The 26,665-nt window shown below is 42.4% G+C and overlaps 2 protein-coding genes across 4 annotated transcripts in view; one reads left to right on the top strand and one right to left on the bottom strand.

The window, feature by feature from the left end:
* NAPB (NSF attachment protein beta) overlaps nt 1–9,950 on the top strand; it is a 35,186-nt gene extending 25,236 nt beyond the window's left edge. For both annotated transcript variants that reach the window (XM_026653118.2, XM_026653119.2), the window contains 6 exons: nt 151–206; nt 797–881; nt 4,483–4,587; nt 6,019–6,087; nt 6,586–6,636; nt 7,526–9,950. In XM_026653118.2, the coding sequence (XP_026508903.1) occupies nt 151–206; nt 797–881; nt 4,483–4,587; nt 6,019–6,087; nt 6,586–6,636; nt 7,526–7,630 (471 nt within the window). In that variant the 3' untranslated portion in view covers nt 7,631–9,950. The remainder of the gene's footprint in view (nt 1–150; nt 207–796; nt 882–4,482; nt 4,588–6,018; nt 6,088–6,585; nt 6,637–7,525) is intronic.
* Nucleotides 1–26,665, bottom strand: part of LOC112104279 (GDNF-inducible zinc finger protein 1-like) — a 32,102-nt gene that overhangs the window by 198 nt on the left and 5,239 nt on the right. The window contains exons 2-6 of one of the 2 annotated variants that reach the window (XR_002907898.2): nt 21,163–22,529; nt 18,468–18,562; nt 16,691–16,858; nt 14,878–15,035; nt 13,372–14,128 (exon numbers count right to left, since the gene is read on the bottom strand). Coding sequence is in view for 1 of the 2 variants with exons in the window: in XM_024196498.2 (XP_024052266.1) it covers nt 13,772–14,128; nt 14,878–15,035; nt 16,691–16,858; nt 18,468–18,562; nt 21,163–22,508 (2,124 nt within the window). In the remaining variant the exon portion in view is untranslated. Of the gene's footprint in view, nt 1–10,793; nt 14,129–14,877; nt 15,036–16,690; nt 16,859–18,467; nt 18,563–21,162; nt 22,530–26,665 lie in introns of those variants that run through there. The other variant, XM_024196498.2, reaches the window with a different exon arrangement.

The following is a 26,665-nucleotide window of genomic DNA, read 5'->3' as shown; positions in this document are numbered from 1 at the left end:
GTGGGACAATAAAAATGAGATGTCATGGTATCCCTCTAAAACCACCTGAGGAATTTTGAAAAATTCTAATCTTTGTAAATACAATCTTCCCCAAAAATCTCATCTCAAAAGTAACATGTTGAGAGAAAAATGTTTGTGTCTGTCTTTTAGGCAATTGCACATTATGAACAAGCTGCAGATTACTACAAAGGAGAAGAATCCAACAGGCAAGTCTTCTTCATAGAATAGTTATTTTAAACAAGGAAGATTTACAGTCTGGATTTATCCTTCTTTTTTCTTTCCTATAATAAGATGTGCAAGTATTGTATGCCTCCCCTAATTTGTGAATTCTTTAATAAGATGTCCAAATCCTGCATTAAGATGCTGAGATTGTCACCATTCACTTACCTATCTGTCAATATGAGTATTCAAATTAAGATCTTTGGAGACCTATTAAGGTGCTTGCATGTGAAAACTGATTTCTGACTTTGTTTAGATTTTAATGTTTGACTTCCATATACTGTGAAAAGTTTAATGCACATGCTTTCTAGTCTCCTTGGGGCTGAATATCATACCATAGGTCACTGGGAAGAGAACTTTCTGTAGATTTGCAGAAAGCTTTCAGATTCAACATATGATCTTAGTGTTTTAATAATTTTGGTATTTTTAATATACTCATTTTTTAATAGGTAACTACTGGGTAATGTTTTCACATACATTAACTAGTGGGTGTCTCTATTAGAGAAGTAGGGAAATTGACACGTTTACCACTAGGTACTGAACCGTTACTTATTTTAACTGAAGTCCTTGATTCTAGTTCAGCTAACAGGTGTCTGCTGAAGGTGGCTGCATATGCCGCTCAGTTAGAGCAGTACCAGAAGGCAATTGAAATCTACGAGCAGGTTAGTGTATATACTCTTTTTATAAGAACTCGCATAACTGCCATGTTGTATGCTGCTCCTGATGTCTGGGTCAGGACCTGTGGTCACTAAAACTGGAACCCTATGGGCTTGTCTACACTGCCCCGCAGTTTGGACTATGGGGTTGTGAATAGCAGTGAGAACTAACGTGCTGCACTGTAACTCTCCCTCGTGGACACTGCAGGCATGAACTAAAGGGTTCCTAGTTCATGTTAACATAGTCCTCTTCAAACAGGACTGCATTAATGCGTTAGTGCACTGTTATTTCCAATCCTGTAGTCCAAACTGCGGGACAACGTAAACAAGCCCTAAATCTTGCACTGGTCTCAGGAATGTGGACTAAAGAGATCATTTCCTGCCCTAATTGTGGAAAGGATCAGCATTCTCTCAGTAGTTGAGGCTGCAACTAGTTTTTCCCGTTGTAACGTAGGGCTGGTCTACACTGGGAGGGAGGGGGGATCGATCCAAGATATGCAACTTCAGCTACGCGAATAGCGAATATCTTGGATCGAATTACCTGGGGTCCACACGGCGCGGGATCGACGGCCGCGGCTCCCCCGTCGACTGCGCTACCGCCGCTTGCTCTGGTGGAGTTCCGGAGTCGACGGTGAGCGCGTTCGGGGATCGATATATCGCGTCTTAACGAGACGCGATATATCGATCCCGGATAAATCGATTGCTACCCGCCGATACAGCGGGTAGTGAAGACGTACCCAGAGATTTTGCCCATTCCATACAACTGAACTGGATGTGAAATTTCACATGTGGACTTTGTCGAGTAGAATTCTTTTTGTCAAACTATGCTGTGAATCAGATGAGCCATTATTGGTAGATCTATACAGTGTTGCTGTAGTCATGTTGGTACCAGGATATTAGAGAGACAAGGTGGGTGAGGCAATATCTTTTATTGGATGAACTTCTGTAGGTGAGAGAGACAAGCTTTCGAGCTTACACAGAGCATTTCTTACCTGGTGAGCGTTACTGCATCTGCTCGTCTTACCTGAAGACGAGCTTTGTATTAGCTCAAAAACTTCTCTCTCACCAAACAGAAGTTGGTCCAATAAAAGACATTACTTCACCCACCTTGTCTCTAAATTTTCTGAGAGATGTAATTTCTGAGAGATGTAATATATTTTACTTTTTGAAAAGGTAAGTGTTTTTTTGTGTGTGTCAAGCTATATCTAGGAATTGGCTTGGCCTAGACACTTCAAACTTAGTCGGTTCCAGACTTCTTTGAGATCTAGTGCAGATACTGCTTCTATGAGTTGTTCCAAGGTTAAATTCTAACTTACTTTCTAAGCTTAGTTTTGAACGCCTATAACTTCTTGGGTTGGAGGTGGGGGTTCCCTATCAGGTAAAACTTTGAGGGTGATTGACATGTGATTGCAGAGTTAGAAAACTTTCCCAAAAGCTAATTATGCCTTGTGTTTCCAAGTCTCTCCTTTCTTCCTCCCACCTCTCCCACGCTGCAAAATAGTCTTATGGCTGGAATCTCAAATGTTGTTAGTGCTTGAGTGCTAATTGAGATCTAGTGCACAGTACTAGTAATCAAGAGAATCGGTGAAGTAATTAGGAATTATACTGCATGGCTACAGCTAATCCCTAGCGGACCAGCTGGCAGCCGATGCACTTGAGTGGATCATTTTAATAGAGATTTTGCTGCTATGATATCACCCTTTGTGTTCAGAATTTCCAGACATGAGGGTTGGTAGGTAGCTAGAGGATGACCAATGGTGTGAGGTCAGCTAAGGTTGTTTGTGGGACCTAATCTGTGAACTTCCTAGCTTTCAAAGTTTTTATTTTTATATATGTTTTACCTTTTGTAAGAATGTCCTGTTTTGTTTTCATTGATACCGATTTGCAAACTTAGCTATTGCGTTGTAATGAAGATTTTTGGCTGGGAGTATTTTAAATCAGCTCTTTGCTTTTGAACCCTTTAGGGACCCAATAACTTGTACAGGATATCACAGAAGCAAATCACTGTTCCCTAGTCTGCATCAAATGGCAAACAGAGGCACTTCGGGAGAGGCTGTACTTGTGAAGCAGTGCCCAATAAATAGAGCTCTGTGGGCATCTGATCTAGAATTACTGAGCATCCTCCACTCCTGCTGACTTCCATAGGAGTTGAGGGCTCCCTGCACCGTGCTGAATCAGGCCTAAAACATTAAGATGCGGGGAAGCAAACTATTGTAGCGTAGGGGTAGCTGGAGTCTTATGCTTGTGCCATGAAAAAGCAGACATCATGCCTCCAGGGATGCTGACTGGTGACAGTTACTGCATCTGCTCTGCGGTTTTGCTCTCCGCAGTACTCAGCAGCCGAGAGCTAGTGCGCAGGGGACATGAAGCCACAGCCATGTTCTTCCCAGTCCATATATGGCCCTTTTGGGGTCTGGAATATTGCTGGCAGCACAGAACCTCCTGCATTCTAGGACTGCAGCCATCCAAATGATGTCTGCCTCCTGCATGGGCGTGCAGTGGTAGGAAACCAATTCCTTTCACTCTCCTTCCTCTTCTACTGATCCTGCGCAGGGCAGCCATGATTTGGCCTCTATGTGTCTGTATAGTGCTATGTAACATGCTCCAGAACATCAGTTTGTAATGCCAGACAAACCTGGTGGAGGTGCTAGAGTGGATTTCCTTTGCCAGCAGCATTCTGCTTTATAAGAGGTGCTAGGTTCCAATTGGCTGCCAGAAAAGCGGGGATGCACTCCATCTAAGATGACGGGAGCACAGTGTACAAAACACCACTTAGAGGGAGAGTGTGTGGTTTTCCCCAGAATCAGCGCTCTTTTAAAATCCTACACGTGCACACACACGTGCAGTCTCACGCCTCTTCCGTGAGGACTCCATCCTGCAAGGTGCTGAGCACTTTGTCCCCAGTCCACCAACTCCCTTCAGCACATGAGCAGGCCCATTGGCTTTAGGGGGAGTGTTTGTGCTTAAAGCTAAGCACGTGCTTAAGTGCCCTGGAGGAACAGAGAGAACTACCTTTCTGTTCTGGGTGGTCGTTCTCCTAAATATTGTACAGCATTGATGTGCTGCATTGAGAGGGTAGATGGGGGTGTGTGCACACATATGTCTTTACAACCAACAATAGGTGGGAACTTTAATCATCACTTTATTATTTTATATATACAAATATTTGTGACTGATTTGTTTCACTTTGGAATTTTGTTGTACTAGATGAAACCTGTTGAGCCGTTGCTTTTTCTTAGGATCTGGTATTTGTTGCATGTTTTTAATCCAGTCTGGTATCAGAGGGGTAGCCGTGTTAGTCTGAATCTGTAAAAAGCAACAGAGGGTCCTGTGGCACCTTTAAGACTAACAGAAGTATTGGAGCATAAGCTTTCGTGGGTGAATGACCGCTTGCGTCTGATGAAGTGGGCATTCACCCATGAAAGCTTATGCTGCAATACTTCTGTTAGTCTTAAAGGTGCCACAGGACCCTCTGTTGCTTAATCCAGTCTGTTAAACATGTGTGAGCTCTTGCATGTAATTTTGATCACTTTGGGGTTTTTAGTTCTTGTCTTACAAAGAAAAGATACCGTATAACCTGACTGTCACTATCACTTTTTATATCTAGGTTGGAACAAATACCATGGATAATCCTTTGCTCAAGTACAGTGCAAAAGAGTATTTCTTTAAAGCTGCTCTCTGCCACTTCATTGTGGATGAGCTGAATGCTAAGGTTAGTGACCTCTAGTGTGTTCTCCTAGGATGTACAGTATCACTTAAATGACATTTTGCAATATAAGTAATGTGACTGAATATCTCCCATTTCCACAGTCTGGGGGTGAAATATACATTCTCTCTCGATATGCAGTGATTACTATTAAACATTCACCGTAGGATCTGAGCTACGGCCGTGCATTCCTATTAGAAAAGAACAACTGACTTTTATTTTTGTATGGGAATCATTGCTGAGGCGGGCCCTGTTTTTCAAAGCCAGATTTCCTTTTTATGCTTGCCAACAATAGGAGGCACCCTTAGTTTTGGGTGCAGACAAAGGCATGTAGAGATATAACTACCACAGTTCAAGCAGAGGCACAGATGACCACATTCATATCCACAAAATAGTGCCAGCAATTATTTGCAAAAGAAAGGGAAGCGGGTATTAAAATCAGGCCCATAAACTCTGTCTAGCGCCATACTATTCAAAATAAAACAATCATCATGTGGGCACAGTCCCATAAAAAGGGCACGATTTAAGCGTCTCCAAAAGGAAGCCTGTTTCTGTTACCCATGTTGATCAGGGGCTGACTTCCATCCTGCCTGTAATTGAATTGCTCTTTTTTGTTTTGTAGGCACCTAAGTACTGCCCCTGACTTGCTGGCTCAGTTAGGTAATTAACATTCTGGTGCAGCACCTGCTGAAGTCAGTCGGGATAGTTCTGTTGATTCCAGTGTGTGTTGGATCAGGCCAGGGATGTATGACCTGACTTGCACCTGCATGGCCTGATCCAACACACATTGAAAGCAACGGAGCCCTTTAAAGTCATAGCTCAAGCTGAAAAAATAACAGACCACAGCATGCCTGGCTTCTGCTTAAGAGGCACCATGTACTTTCTCCCATGGACTGCGGAAGGCATCCCTTAGCTCTGCAGTCTCCGTTGTGTCTAGTTTCGCCTAAAATCTGCAGGGAAGAAAGGGAAATTACCTCTTTTTTTGGAGTTCTCTCAACGTAGATCCAAACTCTCCTTTCCTGCATCCTCCCTCAAACAGTGACCTTCTTTTTTCCCCCCAGTAGAAATGTAAGTTAGTTTAGGTGGAAAGGGGACAGCCTATTTAGAGGCTGTGTGACTAGCTGGGGCAGGAGCATCACCTGTCGCAATGACAGGGTTTGACACTTAAATAAGCCTTCTAGCACATTATTTTGCTTCCACCCTTACGACACTTTAGACACATTCCCAGTTAGGCAAAGACCAAGTTTGGACCTTAAATCTGAATTTCCTTGTGTTCTTGGGATTTTATCGGAATCTGTTATGTTAGGCTGTTTATGTAACCTAACCCTAATACACTGCAACAAAGACAATAAGTATGAGAATAACTCTTGTATTTAGATGAAACCTAATGGTTGCTTTTTCTAGTAATTTTAACTGAAAAGCAAGCTTCTGTTTCAGCTTGCTCTTGAGAAGTATGAAGAAATGTTCCCAGCATTCACCGATTCGAGAGAGTGCAAGCTAGTGAAAGTAAGTAGAACTGATGTTAAATACAGTTGCACTGAAAGTTGAGTTATTGGTCGGAAAATAAAAAAAATGGCACTTTCCCATACCATATCCTGTTAATCTGTTCATATTATTTGTATATATTAGAGAACACCCACATGAATTGTACACAACTTGTGTAACTGGGGAGGCAATTAAAAGAGACAAATTATAATCTTAATGAAAGTAGATATTTATGTGTAAGCAAATATTATAACAATAGATCCAAAGGGCCTGTTGGATAGTATCAGACACTGTCTGTATATTGCTGGATTAAACAGGTTCAGGAGTTCATCGTTCTGTGTGAAGCGCAAGCATTGGATATTTATTATCTCTCTTGGTTTCTTAATGGAGAAAAGCATTAGATATAATCTGTAGACCACAGGGTTACAGAATACCCAGACAACGTGTGCTGAGTCTGCTGTAAATTGAAGTGATACATTTTCAATATTAATGTATAACCCTTGACTGTAATTCTGTTAGAAACTGCTGGAAGCCCATGAGGACCAAAACTGTGAAGCGTACACTGAGGCAGTAAGTAGTCAAGTTGTACACTGATCCATTTGTGGCAGACTATTCTGGGACCAAAGTTCAAAGGAGCCCCCCTCTAAGTCTTCATTTTTGCATGCTAATTTTGCATGCTCAGTTACTTGCACAAGCGTTCCTGGGCACTGTTATTCTTTGAGCACTGGCAGCATCCTCTGTGCTGTACGAAACACACAGGCAAAGGGTCTGATTGCCACGTACACTGAAGCCACTTCACACCACTTTGGAAGGGTAAACAGAGCAGTGTAAAGAGGCCCTAGTGTAAATGAGGAACTGATGGAAAGAGTTTACAATCTAAGGGCCTGATTCACTACTGTGTTACTCCAGTTTTACAGTGTAACGCCACTGAAATCAGTGCAGTAGCCGACCAGGTCCCAAGAGTTTTTCTCTAGACCATATTCACCAGTGGGCATGGGCTGCCTTGGGCTACTGCAGCAGTACAAAGCAGCTGAAAATGTCTAAAGGTCCCTATCCAGCAAACCATCCCTCATCAGCAAAGCACTGAAGCACACGCTTAAGTCCCATTGAAGTATAATAATATATAAAAAAAACTTGGGTGAGGTTCTTCTAAATTACCAGGGCTCCGCTACTGGTCATCACTGCATTTTGAGGACTCTTTACTCCCCACTCTAGTTCCTTCCTCTTCCCTTCTTTTTCCAACAATCCTGGCCTCTTTGTGCTTGATGTTTGAAATTCCCACTGACTTTAATGAGCTTTGGCTCAGCCCTTTACTAGTGGTTTAAGGAATATTTAACTAACAGAAATTTAAACAAATGAATCGCAAATGAAATGTAGCGCACAGTTTACTGCTAGGAGTAGTGATAGCAATATTCCCGTTTGCCCTCTGTTAAACTGTGTTAAATTTCCTTCCAATTAGGTTAAGGAATTTGATGCCATATCTCGCTTGGATCAGTGGCTTACGACTATGTTGCTTCGCATCAAAAAATCACTTCAAGGAGATGGTGATGGAGACCTAAAGTGAATTATTTGTGGTATATGTGGCATGTTGCCTAACTCCTAAATAATCTGTTTTTGTGTAATGGCCATGGACCATTATGGGATACTTGACACTACACCTAGCTTAATTTTGTTGCTTATGAACCAAATGACCTGTATTGTTAGTATCCTGGTGTCTTTTTGATGACATGGATGGATAAGAAATGATACTCCTAGGTGTTGCTGACAGATCTTCCGTATGTGAGAGCAATACAGGGATTCACAAGACTTTTGAGATCAGAGAAAGAAATGCTTGTGGCAAAAATCTTTATTTTTGGTAGCTGATGAGCCAAAAGTCTTTCATTTTTAACTTTTTTTTTTTGCCGCCATTTCTCTACTAGCTCATTGTCTTTAACACTTTTGATCCATGCTTGTAAATATCTGTCCATGACATACAGTACACACAATATTTTCAGATCTAATGCTAATGTATTGCTAAAGTTCTGTGTTTTTAATGGACCTTAGTGAGACATGTAGATTTTTGTTTTTAAAATGATAGAGCTATTTTAATGATGCTAGTGAAATGCTTGTGATTTTTAGATACAGTGTGTATGTGTGTGTGTATATACTATACAGATACGTGTGTGCATGAATAAATACATAATGACCTGGGTCTAAAAACACTAATCTTCATCGGTGAGGGGTCTGCATATAATATTCAATTACCTTCTCCCTAAACCATTCATTAAATAGGACCTAGCTTATCATGTATTTTCTATTTAAGAACTATATATGAAATGTAAGTTTCTTCTATTTTTTTTCTTGGATATATTTTTCCACTTACGTTATTTTTTGTGCATACCATCTCTCCTGCCCTAAGATGACTTTAACAGGTAATAATATATTTTTCTAACTTTTCATTTACCTAAGTTCCTGCTATTGTCTTTGCTGCAGGTTTTTTGTATATGCCAGAACACTATTTCCTTCCCTTTGTGCTGTTGGCAAAGCTGTGTCAATGGTATGTATGTCAATAGTTATTGAATTAGGCTTTATCTTAGCTAAGATACCCTCCTTCAGCACCGTTGGACAACAGCTTGCGCGGACTTGTTTTAAAACTATGTAGAAATTAAAAATGATCTTGAAGAATGTGTGTGAATCCCAGTTTGTGTTTGTGTGTGTGTGTAGCTCCTAGTTTCAATGGAGAGACGTAGACAAGCTATCTATATTCAATATATGTATGACAGTGAGGCTCATGACCATATGCAGTTTCAGTGTTATGGCGTAATATTTCAGTGCAGTTCCAATAAGCTGTAGGAATTATTTCATTCTTGTATCACCAGTGCTGCTTACATAATGAAAGGCTACTAGCTTTATTTTGCATAAATGCTGCTAGTCATTTGACCTTATAAATATTGGATACTCTAAAGTAGGAAAACACTAGTATCCCATAGTTGGTATCTGTACTGCTACTATCTATGGCCTAGGTTGGGCTTTGATCTCTTTTGGAGGAAAGACCTGCCACAAATCTGCATGGACCAACCCACATTCCAAACAGGGTACTAGCTGGCTTTCATTTTTGTCATCTTTACGAATATGTTTTTTTTTGGTTTGTGCTGCTAGCTTTCCTTAATAAAATGGGATTGAATGACTATTGCCGGATGTATAGTAACCCTAGCAGGCCAGCACACTTCTAGCATTTGTTTACAGAAAATGTCAGATAGGAGACCAAATGAGATAATATATTCCAGGAAAGATGATGTTTTGACTCATATCAACAATCAATTTAAACTTTCTTCTATTTGATTGTTTTCTAGACATGTATTTAGAAATTAAACCAGGGAGGGCTTTGTGCGCTGTAGTGAGTGTGACTTCTCTTGTAACTGGAATGAACACCACTAGTGAGTTATCATTGAAATTGTATAAAATCGTTTTTCCCTCCTCAAGAATTTGAAAATCTTAGGGAAAACGTGCTAGGTTTGTCCGATGGAGATGTGTGGCCAAAAGGGGACCGGGAAGAGCTGGCTCTGATGAGCAACAGACTCAAATATGTTAGGAAAAGTTAAAAAGCTGCAACTTGTGTGATTAACACTTGCTTACAGTGGCTGGTCACATTAGAAATGGCTGACTTGGGTCTCCCTCTAGGGAACCATGCCTGAACAAATCCGACTTTTCTTTAAACAGATATATGCCAACATAATCCTATAGTGTGGATGTAGCCTACAGCTATTTCTGTCACTGTAGGAAAACCATGGCCCTGAGCACTAGTACATAAGCTGATAAAAGCATTCTCCTGTTGATCTAACTGCAGCTACAGGGGGGTTAGGTCACCATAGCTGTTGCTCCAGGGGTGGATTTGTCACACGTGAGTGCTGACTCAGCTGTCTCTCTACAGAGAGGAAAATAGATGCATGGTTACGTTTAGAAAAACAAAAGGCTACAGTAGTCCTAAATATTTGAAAAAGCACTTGTGTAAGAAGAAATGAGATGTCAAGCTTTGTTTAGTAGAGGGGCATTAGTTTTTTCATGTTTCATAACATAGTTCTTGATTACATCTGGTCTTGCCATAGTACATATAATTTGAGATCAGATAAAACACAGCTCAGCCAAGCTTAGTGAAAATCCTACACAGGTATCATCACACACTAGGCACATTTTGTTAATACAGAAATTGTGGAAAAGTTTTTGTTTAAAAACACAACTTGGCACTGGTTACATTTGTGGTTAATTTATTTTTTCCAGGACCTACAAACAGTATTTTTGCACAATTATGATAGTATGCATAAATTGCTGATGTACCAGAACTCTATGTACTAATCTGTGATCTGTTATTAATGCGCTCTATAATGTAATAGTTTTGTCTAAATGCAAACCTTGGTGATTTTGTAGAGCAGCATGTCATCTGTAATGTAAGTATTTGTTGTAAGCTGTGATATATCAGTTTTCAAATCATAGAGCAAATCTGTCAGGCTGTTATTTTTCCTCCCCCCGGGTCAAGAATCTGTACTATGAAAACTAATAATGAAATGGCCTTAGCAGGAACAGATTGTTTTGTGTGAATCAATAAAATAAAAATTAAGTAATTGTGATGCATTCTTCTCTGGTGAATGGCTATTGGTATACACTTAAACTCCCTGGTTTGATAGGAGTTGTATTTTTAACAGTAAAGCCCCTTTCCTTTAAAGAGTGCTCTGCAGCAAGTGGTTCCAGATTCTGCATATTTAGTGTGTAACTCTTCAGAATGCTGTGCACTGAATTTCACCTTGCACAGAACAGCTATCCTAAATACAAATAAGTCTGTACAACTAAAGTTCTTGTAGGCTTACACTATGACTTTGTTCACTTGTGAAAATAAGTAATGAGTCCTGTAGAGTTTTCTGATGCATGTTATAACATTCCTGCAATAATTTTAATCAGCACTATGGAAGCAAAACAGAGTACCGAACAATGGAATGATTTAGGCCTAAGGCACCAGGTGATCAGTAGCAACTTCTGTAGAATTAATGCAAAAGTACCCAGGGGCCTGCTACTGTAATCATAAGATCTCTGCAATATACAATGCATAGTTCTCAGGGAAGAGGAACATCTGGTACTCCAAGCAAGTCACTTACAAAAAGGGCAGTACTAGTTCAATATTTTAAGAGGATTTAATAGTTCGTACAGGTTACTCACTTCCATACATTCATGGAATACAAAAATTTCCTTTGTCTACAGATACTAATACTCAGGATTTAAATATATCTACACTGTACATTGGTCATTAGGAATCATTTGAACTTCAACACTCTCAAGGAACACAATGTTTGAATAAATATGTCAAATATAACCTCCTGGAAAGCTATTTTTTTAAACCCTTTTCCCGGATTAAGCTAGGGGTCAAAGGTAACATCAAAAGCTCCTTTAAGGTTCAAAAAAACCCCCAAAACTCTGGTCCACAGTTTGGTTATTTTTATTGCTTTGCCTACCAGTAAGTCTTTTAGGAGTGGGCCATAGTGATGGATTGTGCTTAACTTTCAGCAAGCTTTTCTCAAACTGCTTAAAAAAAGTTATTACATTTTTTGGTGAAGGTTTCTTATCTGCAAAAATCAGAAGGGCAGATCCTCAGCTGCTATAAACTGACATAGCTGAAGATTTGGCCCGATTTGGAATAGTTAATCGCTCTGTTAGTAGCAAGATACTTTTTAATCAACTTGACCAATTGTACTGATCTAAAATGGTTTTGAAAAAAGGCAAGTGGGATTAAGATGTTTAATTGTTGAAAGCTTCATTTTAAAATACTCTTAACTATAGGGCTAATTCTGCTCCACTTAAAATCAGCGGGAACAGGCTCAAGCCTTCTTCACTGACCCAATCAGCCTCTGCTCAGTGAAACACACCAACACATATAATTTGCTCACAAAATAAAGAAAAAATTGTAAATGATAGGTTAACTGAACATGAAGATATACATTTTCCCTCACTAAGAATAAACTAACTTGGAAAGTGAAACCCCTTGCAATGGAAAGAAACTGGTTGTACTGAGACATCCCACTTGTGTTCCCTTTACTGCCTGTAAGATATTCTCATTGTAAAACAAGGATTAGGACAAAAACTAACACCCTGAACTTGACCAGATTTTTGTAGAAGGTGAGGGGAAAGGGGGTTCCACAGAAAGGTCTAATCCTGCAATCTCTTACCAGGTTAACACAACACCCATGAGAAGTGCCACTGACAATCAGATCATTCATGGCGGCATAGCTTGCAGAATTCAACCCAGAAAGCCTGCTCCAAACACCCACTGAAGTCAATGGGAAGACTCCTACTGCCTGAATGGATTTTGGAGCAAGCACTACCTTCCTTGACATTTAAAAAAGGCACATTGTCAGTATCTTCCTGCTAAATTTTTCACCTCAGATACTAAATACCATTCTAATCAGGAAAACAAAAGCTTTAAAAATATAAACATCAGCACTGATGTCATTGATTTTTGGCATTTGCCTCAGGTTGGGCACTTCCAGGCACTAGCCCAAAGCTGCAGTGGTTGCATTTCCAACACTGACTCTTAGAAAAGGCTTCTTGAAATAACCACAAAGATGTTTTTCTTTACAAGTTTCGTAAAAACTTTTCAAAAGTAAAATTTGGAGCCTGAAACTACTTGAATGGCCTTAATGTATCCCACTTATCACCTGTACCCCAAGGCCCCTATCCCACAAATGAATCCAGCAGGAGAGACCCCTGTGCTCAAATGGAACCACATTACTCAATACAGATCTGCACCAGTAGAGCCAGTTGCAAGATCAGAGTTTAAGAGTGCAAATTTAGTGTAAAAGTTGGTGACAATGAAGCAGTAATTTACCTTTATTGTTTAGTGAGTTATTTTAATCACTAGATTAGTAATCCTGCTAATTCACAACTGACACTTCTTATTGGAGTGCGTTCCATAACAGTATATGAGCTATTTTATAACAGAAAAATAAAAACTATTGGAATGTAACTCCATGCGTTTCCCACGCTTGCTCCCATTGGTTTTTCCAAATACTAAAATGATTCTGCTTGAATCTTTGGCAAAGCCAAGATTAAAACACTTCCTGAAATGAAATTTAACAGAATTTTATTTTCTACTTATGAACTTTTACTAGGAAAGTGTATTTAATTCCATTAACTGTTAGGCCCAGAAACAACACAGTATTTCTATTTGTTCACACATGTTGTGGAATCGAATTGGAAACAAAACAAAAAACCCACACACCCTCCTTTCTAAGGGAGCTGCACTCAAGCCATCTGAACAAAAGGAAGAAGGGCTTACCACACCTTTGCAGGAAGGGTAGCGAAGAGGAGACTGCCTGGTCAGATTTCCAGAGATTAAAACAATGGCAGGTCTTCATATGCTCTGCTTGAGGTTAACTGCTCTCTGAAGTGATTGTATTATTTCACATGTTCATAACAAAGGGTACAGAAAAATCAAGAAATGAAGAAAGTAGAATAATAACTATCAGCCGGGAAAAGGAGCTACCGCTAGACTATGCAAATTGAAGATTACTGATTTGTGGTGTTTTAAGGGTGAGGAGGAGATAAACGCCGTGAATGTCATCCACAACTAGTCCCTCTTCCTTTCGGGTCAATGCTTTCTCCTAATTACATCACTAGGTTACTGGCAAAGTCAGAAGTTATTAGAGGTATGGCCTAGGCTGGGTTGGTGAAAAATACCAAATTATTCCATATTCACCAGAGCATGGAGCTGTGGCTGAATAGCATCTGTCTGTGTATGTAGTACCGTAAGCTCACTTAAGGTGGTAGCTATGAGGGCTTCTTGGGGTCCCACAGTCCCATCCGATTTGCAGTCTGTCACGATGGTAGAACTGTTGTCGTGCAGTGCAGTCACACTCCCTGGGACAGCAGTCAAGTTTTGATAGTGGCCATGTTCAGAAAAAGACAGCAACTTGTCTGTTATTTTAGGTGACACATGATACTCTTCATCAGGAAGCTCTGTCTTGTGACCTTCATCGTTCTTCGACACTCCTTCAACAATAACCAGGAAGGACTTCCAGGGTGTATTCTTATCATGTATCTAAAAACAAACACAATACATTTTCAGCACTTGCAGTTTAGAATGACAACACTTTGCCTTTCGACAGAAGCTTCCAGCCAAGGATCTAAAAATGTTTACAAATAATGGGGCAGATTCTGTGCTCTGCTCCCCGGCTTTTATACGGCTCAGGCAGTGTCAAAAGGAGGGGGACTTGCTATATCCTCCACGGGGATTTGGAAGCAGGCACACAGTCAGCAAAGTGGACTCCTATGGCATCTCTCTGGAGACAGGGAGAAGAGGCCTGAGCTATTGTAAGTTGACGCAGAAAAGAACAGCCCCAATGCTGCTCTAGCTTGTCCCAGGGCCAGGTAGAAAATCAGGGAGCTCCAATCAGGTCCCTGATGGGCTCCCTTGCTCCATTTCATCAAGTGTAAACTTGGCAAAGCAAAGTATCTTTCCCAATGAGTGAAGTCTCTCACGGCCCCCCTGTATGATCACTCCCATTTCGCAGGGAAATGGCAGCATCAGGGTCATACGGTGAGTCAGCAAAAGAGTGAGAAAAATAACTGTCCTTTCTGCTGTGTGTTTGCTATGCTGCCAGTAGTGAGATTAATTTGACTGTAACCCAGGAAAGCTGTCGGCCTCAATGGGACAATGCATTTACTCAAGTATTCTAAAGCCAACAGGCCCTTTCCTAGAACGGGCCCATTTTACATGGGCATGTCTGAAAGGCGAGATAAGGCCCACTGGAATGAGCAGTGGAGTCTGGAGCAAGACTCCGTCCTTACTGAAGTGTGCCGCCGCAAGGTCGATTTGTCCGTGAACGTTCGCCCGCACGCATTGCACATGAACGGTTTCTCCCCCGTGTGTATTCGATGATGGCGCTGCAATGCGTTGAGCTGTGTGAACTGCTTACCACACTGATCACAACAATAGGGCCGTTCACCTGAAATCAGAACACAGGGTTAGACTGACCTCTGAGCTGTACCTGGAGTGCTGCTCCTTTGGTAATCTCATAACGTGCCCTCGTATCACATTTATTTGACTAGGCAAGTACAGGCATGTTTGCAAAGCATGCAAATACATTTGCGGGAATTTCAGATTTGCATAAAATTATACTGATGCATCCAAGGTAAACAGATCATTTCTATAGTTTCAGGGCAGATCCTCTGCTAGAGTAAATCGGTTTAGCTCTATTGAAGCCAACAGAGCACTTACATCAGCTGAGCTTTGGCCTGAAATACAGGAGTTTTCATATTTACCTAGGGCAGAAATTCTGGGATTTATTACACCCTCTGGTTTCTCTCTGTAAATCTACCAAAGCAGATCACAATACCATTCAGCAGGTAAAATGCACTTTAGTCTAAAGTGTCTTTCACCCATGATTTATTATTTACCCTAGTAAAGCATTTTGTGATACAGCCACAGGGTTAAATGACAGCACAGGGAAAGAAAGTAGGGGTTTCAGAAGATTTGAAAATAGATGCAAATGTGATGAGACAGAGAGAGACAAGGTTGGTATTGCAGATGGCAGGCAATATAGGGGAGAAGGCTCTAGCATCAATGGTAGGATTGTGTGCAGGGACAGAGAAGAGATCAGTGCTAGACAAGCTGAGGGGAGGAAAGTAGACAGTGACTTCGAGCTAGCTGAAGATAGTCTAGAGAGAATTTTATAACTATGGACAATATTAAGCTGGCTTTGCAGTGGAAAGCAACTAGATGGTTATAGTGTAGGCTGCACTTTGTACATGAGCAAAGCTAGACAGAAACATTCGCCCCATGCTGCAGTGTTGAAAACTAAGCCGCACTCCACCAGACAAAAGAGGAGATAAAGACATGGATGAAGATTTCAGCAGGGGTAGAACTGAGGCTGATATAGATACAGGTGAAGTTATGGAGGAAGCCATATAGACAGCTCGATTGCTATAAAAGATATGGGCGAAGGAGAGTGTAGAGTCAAAGACAATGTCGAGGACACAATCAGCAAAGGCAGTAGACAGTGTTTGCTTGGAGACTCTGGCAGCAGCCTGACACTGACTAGAGTTGCATGGTTCAGGTGGAACCAGTAGGAAAGCAAGGCTGCGTCTGAGCAGAGATGCAATTGTGCCCATGGCCATTTTGCTTCTACTGACAGAGAACAAGGTACAGGCAGAGTTAAACACAAACTGGGAAGAGGAAGCCGGCAGGAAAGGTGGGTGGGAGGACAAGTCTGCAAAGACAACATTGCTCTTTGCTGTGTTTTGAATGGAGCTAAAGTGGATACGGCTCTTTATTTACTAATAAACTTCTCTGCGTGTTATGTGGCATCAGCATCGGTAACGAGGTATCAGCACAGCTCTGTGAAATGCTTGCTAGTTAATTGCTGCTATACAATCAGCGGGAGAACACATTTTTGGAGGACGGGGTAAGAGGAAAGGAATGGAGGAACCACCACCACTGGTTAAAAATAGTTTTAAGAGTTCTACAAAGGGTGAGTACTTTTACAAGTAATAAAAGTTCTTGGTTAAAGGAGTCCCTCAACATTAAACAGTCCTAAGACTTAGACCTATAGATACACTTTACTATCCTATGCACTTTACTTTCCAAACAAATGTTTCCTACCCGTGTGAACTTTAATATGCTGGTAAAGCGAATTCCTCTGTGCAAATGTTCTGAAGCAAACTTCACATTTAAACGGCTTGGATCCGGTATGTATTCTATTATGGTGTTTCAAGTACTCCTTAGAGGCAAAGCTCTTCCCACATGTTTCACACATAAAAGGCCTTTCCCCTACAGCAAGGGTGAATTGGAGAAGGAAAAAACAAAGGAATGTTTTAGAACGTCATTAGGCATCACATGCAAACACCGAGCTATTATATACAAACTAAACAGAGGTCAATGTCAAAAGGGATTTCAGTGGGCCTAGCTCAGGGGAGGAAGAGCTGCGTTATCAGGTACGGAATATGCCTGTTTGAGAAAGCTGTACGAGGCACCACTCTCAGAAGGAACCTCCCGTCTCAGAGCACACCAAAATATCCCCAAATGTAGGGCCTGAACAAAAGCCCACTGAAGTCTTCAGTTAGTTGGAGTCGTTCCACTAACTTAGTGGCCTTTGGCTCAGGCCCATACTGAACAGAGTCCTGCTCACGCTTATTAGAAGGCCACTCCATTAATTAGCCGACGTTCAGTTGTTGCTTAAAGCAAGTTTCCCTGTGTTAACATGTCACTGGTTTTACATTTTCTGCCAGCTCACAGTTGTTCATGGCAGAAGAGTCCATGAGCAGGGGGGATGGAGAGATTTCTAACACGTTTGGGTAAGAAATGCAAAAGGAAAAGAAGAAATTCCCCACACATGACTGAAGTCTGGTGGTACAATGTCAATCCCGCATATGTGATTTTAATCGCAAGTGTATGAAGTAGGTAATTACAGGTTAAAATAAGCCACTTTTAAAATTATGTTTCTTAGGTTAATTGCTGCATGTTTGCCCAGAACGTGAGTTCATATTTAGCTTTAATAATTAGGATAAAGCCTTACTAACAATGGGACTGAATTTCCAAAGCAGTTTCCAGCTACCCATGATCCAAAGTCCATTGAAGCCCATGGGAAACTTTTATTCCCTTTAATAGGCTTTGCCCACTTCTACCCACTGCCCGCCCACAAGCAAAGACCACACAGGGAAATAAGAGAGCAAAATGCAGACTGTGCAAAGGTGTCTATGAATGAGCCCTTTGTAAACAAAAACAAAAAAGACCTTTTTACTGCCATTCACAGCAAATAGTTGGGTTTATCGGGGGCTTTGGAGCTCCTTTTAAAAGCATTTTGAAGACCAGTATTAGTTCATTAAACTAAATGACAGTAAAGCTGTGATGAAGGGAAGGTGTGGCATTCTGCAATATTTCTGATAAGGGCACATTTAAAAACTTGTTTTTACAGCAGTAAATTCTGAAAATGTTACGGGTGAAGCTTTGAAGATTCCCCCCCCCCGCACCGTCTCTCTCAAAAATGCTCTAACGCCTATACAGAAAAGCAGAATATGCAACAAAAATATACTTGTGCTTCACACTGGAGCTCCTGATCTACTCAGTATCCAGATGGCTGCAATTATTTATACAGCTGGTGTTTTATTGAAGTCTTGTGTTGGTTTTTTCTTTAGGAAATGCTAATTAAAATTAACTCTTTTTTGTACATTTCCTTAAACCTAGCAACCTGGGTAAAGACAACTATTCACAAAATCATGATCTCTCTCCCTGCCCCTTCCCTCCCGTACTTTAAATGTCACAAACATATGTCACATAATGTCACAAACACAAACTGCAACAGCAGCTAGGTTCCAAATAACATAAGTTTTGCACCTAATGCCCCTTTAACTTGGGGAGGGTGACAAAAGAAGAAACTTGCCTGTATGACACCTTTTATGATATATAAGCATGTGATTCTGTGTGAATCTTGCACCACATTCCTCACAGACAAAAGGTTTCTCACCAGTGTGGATTCTGAAATGAAAAAATACCATTAAGCTAAAAGGTTCTTTCTCCTCTACAGTACATTACTAGTCACTTTTACTGTATGGTCATCCTCTGAAATGTGACTAAAAAAATTGGCATTGTGGAGTTCAGTGCTAATTGTCTTTCTAAGATTTCCTAATTGAGCCGCGATTCTGAGCTGTGATCCACACAAGCAGAGTGCTGTGCCTGACTATCACATTCCAGAATTTGGGATCAGGATCCAGAAATATTTGAGCCAAAGAAGTTTTTGGTAAGCTTAAAAATCTCTACTGAATTTTTACACACTTCAAATACAAAAATGGAGAGGGAAAGCTATAGAGGGTTACCTAATTGTAATAAAAATATAAACTGTTTTTTTAAATTCCAGCTGGAATCTGAAAGTCAAGCAGTAATCTTTATGGTTCTGATATCATCACCAACATCTTCTGCAATCAGAACTTGGCTAACAATTCTTTTTAAATGATTACTGGGCCAGAACAGAGTTTGGTTTGCTGTTCCCTAGGTGTGCTGGCTCTGCAGGGTTGTCAGGCCTACAAAGTAAAGTAAGTGGTTATGGCTCAGACTGAAGACACACAGGGAGCAGAACAGGAAAATGCCATTTTTATATAAGCTTGTCTCTCTCCCCAACAGAAGTTGGTCCAATAAAAGACATTACCTCACCCACCTTGTCTCTCTATATCCTGGGACCGACATGGCTACAACTACACTGCATTTTTATACAGTCATTTTCCTTATTATAGCTTCAGTCCTGCAACGAGATCTGCATGGGTGAAGTCCAGTGTCCATGCAGAGCAGCTTGCAGGATCAGGGTCTAGAATTGCACTTCAGTTGCATCTACCTTTAACTTCCTGCCTACACATGAACTTCACACTTGATTTACTTGACTCCTTTGACTAGTTCTGCAGGAACAAAAATACCAGGTGATCAGTTCTCAGTTAAATATTAGCAGGGGTGATTATATGTAAAAATTAAAATGAAAACATTAGGTAATTATCTGAGTGGCTCCTTCCTCTGGGCCTCCCAAGCGTCTTGTCTTTCTAGGTCTGTCTTCTAGAGGATAAGCTCTCAGGACAGAGACTGTCTTGATATGCATGACACGTACAATGCTGAGCACCTTCTCAATGCTTAAACAATAAACTCATCAGAGAGAGCATCCTTATTGTCCCTTCATACTGGTACCAGGTAGAGGGGGAATCTCATTCATTTTCCTGACTAGTGAATGATTTTCAGTGTCAAGTGGCCACAACACTTTAAAGAGTGATGCTAAAAAAAAAAAAAAAAAAATAAAAAATCTATATCTGTGTTGGTAATAACATTTTAGGACCCAATCCTGCAAATGCTTACTATGGGGCATAGTGTTTACTATCATGTGAAATCTCATTGATTTCAATGGGACTATAATGACAGAAAGCATCCTGTCTGTATGTAGTACACCTCTACCCCGATATAACACGAATTCGGATATAACGCGGTAAAGCAGCGCTCCGGTGGATCAAAGCAAGTTCGATATAACGCGGTTTCACCTCTAACGCGGTAAGATTTTTTGGCTCCCGAGGACAGCGTTATATCGGGGTAGAGGTGTACATTTAGATTAAGAGACTAAGATCTAATGAACTTCATACCTCAGAGGAGAGAGTGGCCTAGTGATGTCAGAACATTCCAGAGTTCTAGTTCCAGCTCTGGAAGTGACATTTTGGGGAATGCACCATCTACCTCAGTTTCCCCACGCTTACCCTACCTCAGAGTGTGCTCTGAGGGTTAGCGAGGGGTTGATTCTACAAGGCATTGGCCCCAATCCTACAAAACACTTACACATGTACTTAACTTTAAGAACAAGTAGTTCCCTTTAAGCACATGCTTAAGTGCTTTGCAGCATCAGGGCCACAGTAGCTCATCAACTTGCAGTCTCAAGCCCCAAGTGAGCCAAATTTGCCTTCACAGACACACAACTCACACGGACTTCACGGGTCCCATGTGAAAAGGCACAATGTTCTCATTTTCTAAGTGCTATATAAATATTAAGCTTTATTACCCATCATTCCTGCTGTGTTTCTACTTTCCGCACTTAATTCGCTGACAGTGACACCAGATTGGTCTGTTTCTAGTCAATTTCACTTCTTGGGTATTTTTGCAGCATCCTGGTCCTTGTTTTATTTGGGTTACACACACCACTGGGGATATTGACATTTTTTAAAAGGTTTTCATTCCCACTGCATAACATTTTACTATTAATTTTAGTGTTTCTTAATTCAGTTCAAAAAAACATAAGGCCCCAAACCCGCAAACAATCTAGCATGTGTGTAGTTTTACTTATGAGAGCAGTCCAACTGATTTCAATGGAACTACTCACAGGAGTAAACTTATGTGCTTAAGTGTTTGCTGGATCGGGGCCTAAACCTATACTTTGGGCTTAGATTAAATGACAGTGCTCCCCTAATTAGAAAGAAAACACTTTGGAAGGGGATATATTGAAACCCTCCAGTCAGTCTCCTTTTAAATCCTCACTCTACTTGAGGGTTCAGGATGTCTTTCAGTGGATTTTACCTTTCCCACCAGAATCTAACAAGGCCAGTTAAGTCTGTTCATACCTCATGTGTGTTTTAAGTGCAGAAGGCTGAGAAAATTTAGCCTCACACTCTGTGCACCCATAAGGCTTGTCGCCTGTATGCGTCCTTTCATGAAGCCTCAAAGCAGTTTTGGAGCTCAAACCCTTTCCACACTGTTGGCACTGATGACGCTCCCCACCACCCTCATGAACCTGAAGAATGTGCCTCTTGACGTCCTTCTTCCTCTTGAACTTCTTACCACAGAGTTCACAAGGGAAGTGGCGCTCACTGGTGTGGACGTGGCGTTGGTGGCTTTTTAAATTGCACCGGTTGGCAAAGGTCTGACTGCAGGTTTCACACCGGTAAATGATTTCAGCCGCAATGCCATGACTGTGCTTTATGTGCTTGAGGAAGCTCTTCTCGTACAAGAATTCCTTCTTGCAGGTGCTGCATTTGAAATTGCCACCTCGTTTCTTCTTATCCTCCTCTGATTTTTTAAAGTTGTCTTCTAATTCAAAGTTGCCATTGCACTCTTCATTCTCAGGCTTCACACTGTTTTCCACTTGCCCCTCTTCCTTCTCCACATCATGCAGGATTTGGTCTTTCGGGAACTTGTTCTCTTCAGTAGCATCCTCAGCATTCTTCTGTTGCTCTCTCAACCGCCTTGTGTACTTCTTTTTGGGGATTTCTACAAATACTTTCCTCCCAGCCAGCCTCCCACTGGCCCTTCTGATTTTGGCATAGGGAGGCTTCATGGTTTCTTTTTTCTTGTCAACCTTCTCTTTTGATTTGGCAGTTGGCCTCTCAGGAGACACTCCATTGCTGGGTCTTTCCATGGGGGAATTGGGAGAATCAGGAGGACAGCCTGTACGGTCACCTTCCGCCACAACAATTGTCTTCAACTCAACTAAAGCATTTGATTGGGTACCACTGTCGTCCTCAGCATCCTGCGATTCAGAGAAATTTTGCAACTCCAACAACACTGATTCAAGCATCTGCTTCTTCAGCTGAAAACAGGTTTCAGACAGGTCCAAGCACTTAAGCTTTTCGGCTATTTCCAGCATACGTTGCACTCGGTCTTCCTCCACTTCTACCTTGGCAGTATAGACAAACTCAAGAAATGAAGCAAAATCAGCTACCTGGACCTCATTCAAGAACACATTTGTCCTTGAGCTATCCATGCTCTTCTCATTAAGAAACACCTCCTTGAAGAACTTGCTTGTTGCTGCCAATACAGCTTTGTGAGCAACAAACTCTCCCCTGACACCTTGATACTCCACGCTAACCGTTACATCACAAAGATGGCCCAGAAGACGCAGCTGATGCATTTCGTTCAGAAGATTTATCGGCGAGGACTTTGATTCTAGCAAAACTGCATTACTTTCCATCTTTCTTCTTTCTGCAAACAGCTGTTAACAACATCACATGTTAGTTGCCTATCATGGAGAAACCAATAAAACTTAAAAGCCCAACTCCCATTCCGGCACCTTAATAAAGTGGCCAGATTTTTCAATAGCACTTTTCTGAAAGCACAGACTAGATTAGCTGTGTCTCATTTCTATTTAGAAATAAGCTAGCAGCCGTTCATAGAAAGTAATTAGATTTTTCAAAAGTTAACTTCTATTTCAAGTCTCAATCATCATTTTGGCAGATTCACTCCTTGAGAAATCAGAACTAAGATGCTAGAAAAGTTTAGAGTTCAATCTAATAGGATTCTAAAATGTAATAAAGACTAAGTGAACAAAAGAAGGGTCAAAAGAAATGCAAGGTGCATAACAAAAGCACACTTACAATCCCAAACAGAATAATTCCTGAGAATAGGTTTTTAGGGTAAACAAAAAGGTATTTTAAACAAAAGTTGGATGAAATGAAAATATGAGTTCTCAAAACACAAAAGTCAATGAGATTATAAAACAGCAGGGCTAATTATTTATCTCCACAAGTTGGGAAAACACTTCTAAAATAACAGGGTTATGGACCATGGTCTGACCCACTATGACAGCTCTTATGTTCTTATGATTGGCTTGCCTCTTGCAAGGCCTACTGTAGATTGACATCTTTTACCAAGCATGAATGATGGAGCTTGGATGGCTAAACACAACTTCCATTTCTCTTTATTTATCCCAGACACGTTTTCTCTTCCCTCTCATCTCAGACTATATATTTTGGGGTTAATTAAGCAAAGATCCATTAATTGATAAAGCATTTGATATTAGCATAGTTTGGAAGTTAATGTTTTTCAGTAGAGGTACAAGCCTTTAACCACTTTACATGTTACAATACTTCCTGTATTACTTTATAATTAGCCACTTGTTTATTGATTGAACAAACTACCAAAAGTTGAAAAAGCTATTATTACAAACTGTCTGTGTACAGACACCAATGGTCATCAGCAGAGAGTAAACCCAGAATCTTCAGAATCAAAGTCACCAGCCTCTTCCACTTGAGCTAGGGAACGCCTTAAACTGTATACCCAAGCTATTAGTTTCCAAGAGTCAGCCCCAAGAGAGAGACTATCCAAATCATTAAACCAGTGTATTATACTAACATTCTAAAACATATAACCCACACTCTCCATAAAGCTGTAATAATAGAACTAAGAACTACCATCAAGGTGCAGAATGCACTCGTTTTTGTAACGCTGGTCTTCCACTCTATTGGAATTTGTTCAAACAGGAAACAGTAATTTAACATATTCAATAAAGTACATAGTGCAATGAAAGGCTTTCACTTCCAGTGGGTGACAAACTCTTGTTCAAACTGCTAGCAGCATTCTCTGCTTCAAGCACATATCTGTGCCAATAGAAACATCCATATATATTTCGCCTAAAAAAGATGTTATGTCACTGAAGCCTGCAAACTGCTGTGTGGGCACAGGGAGTCTGCCCACATGGAACGGCTTGTAGGACTGTAGACCATGTGCTCACGTACAGCAAGCTCTCTGTTATCCAAGTCACATGCCATGCTAAAGTGCCACTGTCTAGAGCAGTGGTTTTCAAACTTATTTGATCACCCCCCCCTTCTTTGTCTGTAGTAGTTTACGCCCCACCCCTGTCACACAAGTACATATACCAACATATGCAGTGGCGGTGTTTCACTTGAATCAGTTTCGGCTTCTGTTTTTCACTTGCGTTGGTTATTTTTTGAGCCAACGACCCATTGTAATAAGAGAAAAAGCAAAAGTGTGATTGTGGTCCACGTGTACAATTAAATGTGCACACTGCGTCGTAGCAAACAGATTAACGTACAGATGGCAACGACTTTGTATGATACTATGCAAGCTTAAACAAAAATCCGTCATAAAGCACAGCACCATCTGAGGACCTATGGTGTCTGGAGGAATCCGTTTTGCTAGTTACGCATTGCTGTGGGTAAAATGTGCGCAACAAGTCTTTCTCCTCCCTCCCCCCCCAACCAAAAAAACATCTCATGCCGCCCCCGGGAATACATTCCACGCTCCCCAGTTTGAGAACCCCTGGTCTAGAGGCAGAACTGCCTCACAAAACAAAAGACAGAAAGCCAGTTTTGTCAGGCATAATCCAGTATGGCTAAAGTGACCATTATAATCTGTGAGGCACAGTAGAATGGCCACTGGAACAGAACAGTGGCACCAAGTTTAGATGACAGATAAAGCGAGCATGTGAAGCCCAGCTAACAGTGCTGGAGGAATGGGGTCAGGAAAACACTGAAGTTATCAGGCTGATACTCATGGAAGCTTGGCCAACAGGCCAGACTCCTGCATGACCCATGTGGCCCTCGGGCCAAAAAGTTTGCCCACCCCTGATCTAGACCAACCCTGCCAGGTGTTTGTCCAACCTCCTCTTAAAAATCCCCAATGATGGAGATTTCACAACTTCCCTAGGCAATTTATTCCAGTGCGTAACCATTCTGACAGGAAGTTTTTCCTAATGTCCAACCTAAACCGCCCTTGCTGCAATTTAAACTCATTGCTTCTTGTCCTATCCTCAGAGGTTAAGAACAACAATTTTTCTCCCTCCTTCTTGTAACAACCTTTTATGTACTTGAAAACTGCTATCATGTCCCCTCTCAGTTTTCTCTTCTCCGGACTAAACAAACCCAATTTTTTCAATCTTCCCTCAGAGGTCATGTTTTCTAGACCTTTAATCATTTTTGTTGCTCTTCTCTGGACTTTCTCCAATTTGTCCACATCTTTCCTGAAATGTGGCGCCCAGAACTGGACACAATACTCCAGTTGAAGCCTAATCAGCGCAGAGTAGAGTGGAGAAGAGCGGAAGAATTACTTCTCGCGTCTTGCCTACAATACTCCTGCTAATACATCCCAGAAGGATGTTTGCTTTTTTTGCAACAGTGTTACACTGTTGACTCCTATTTAGCTTGTGATCCACTATGACCCCCAGATCCCTTTCCGCGATACTCCTTCCTAGGCAGTCATTTCCCATTTTGTATGTGTGCAACTGATTGTTCCTTTCTAAGTGGAGTACTTTGCACCTCTGTAAAGGGGTGTCTCTGGGATCCAGCGCCTCCACCCTCACATTGTGTTCGGAGTATCTGTAGGGATAACCCTTAGCCCCACTCCCTGGGGAGGAAATGTCTGTAGGCCTCACAATCTCAGGGGGAGTTGTCCATAGGGAAGCATCTCATCCCCAAACCCCTGGGGAAGGAAACACTTGGGAGGCTCCCCCTGAGCCCAGTGGGCCACAGGGGTCTGTGGGGAGCAGCGGTCTGTGGGGTTTCCCCTGCACCCAGAGGGGGTCTGTGGGGAGTGAGGGGGGCTGTTGGCACCCAGGGGGTGGAGGGGCTCTATGGTGCTCCCCCTGAACCCGGTGTGTGTGTGAGAGTCTGTGGGGGGAGGAGGTCTGTGGGTGCCCAGGGGGCGGCAGGGGGACAGGGTCTGTGGGCGCCCAGGGGGCGTCGGGGGTGTGGGGGTCAGTGGGCGCCCAGCGTGCGCCGGGGGTCTGTTGGGGGGGGGGGAGAGGGGATCGGTGGGCGCCCAAGGGGCAGCGGGGGGGAAGGGGATCGGGGGGGGCCCAGGGGGCGGGGGAGGTCAGGGGCAAAGGGGGTTGGTGGGGGACCAGGGGGCGGCAGGGGGTTGGTGGTCGGTGGGGGCCATGGGGGCAGCGGTGGGGCGGGAGCTGTGGGGGAGGGGGGCTGTGAGTGCCAGGGGGCGGTGGGGGTCTGTGGGGGGCAGAGGTCTGTGGGGGCCCAGGGGGCGGCGGGGGGGCTGTGGGGGAAGGGGGTCAGTGAGCACCCAGGAGGTAGCAGGGGGGAGGGGGTCAGTGAGCGCCCAGAGGGTAGCAGGGGGTCTGTGGGGGCCCAGAAGGTAGCAGGGGGTCTGTGGGGGGAGGAGATCGGTGGGCGCCCGGGGGTGGCGGGGGGTCGGGGACCTGTGGGGGCCCAGGGTGTGGTGGGGGTCGGTGGGCGCCAGAGGGCGGCGGGGGTCTGTGAGGGTAGGGGGTCGGTGGGCGCCCAGGGGTCTGTGGGGGCCCTGTGGGGGAGGGGGTCGGTGGGCGCCCAGAGGGTCTGTGGGGGAGGGGGGCTGTGAGCGCCAGGGGGCGGCGGGGGC

The sequence above is a fragment of the Terrapene carolina genome, unplaced genomic scaffold (genome assembly GCF_002925995.2).
Source record: "Terrapene carolina triunguis isolate 2854851 unplaced genomic scaffold, T_m_triunguis-2.0 Scaffold132, whole genome shotgun sequence".
Classification (NCBI taxonomy): Eukaryota; Metazoa; Chordata; order Testudines; family Emydidae; genus Terrapene; species Terrapene triunguis.
This window is presented reverse-complemented; position numbering and strand designations above follow the sequence as displayed.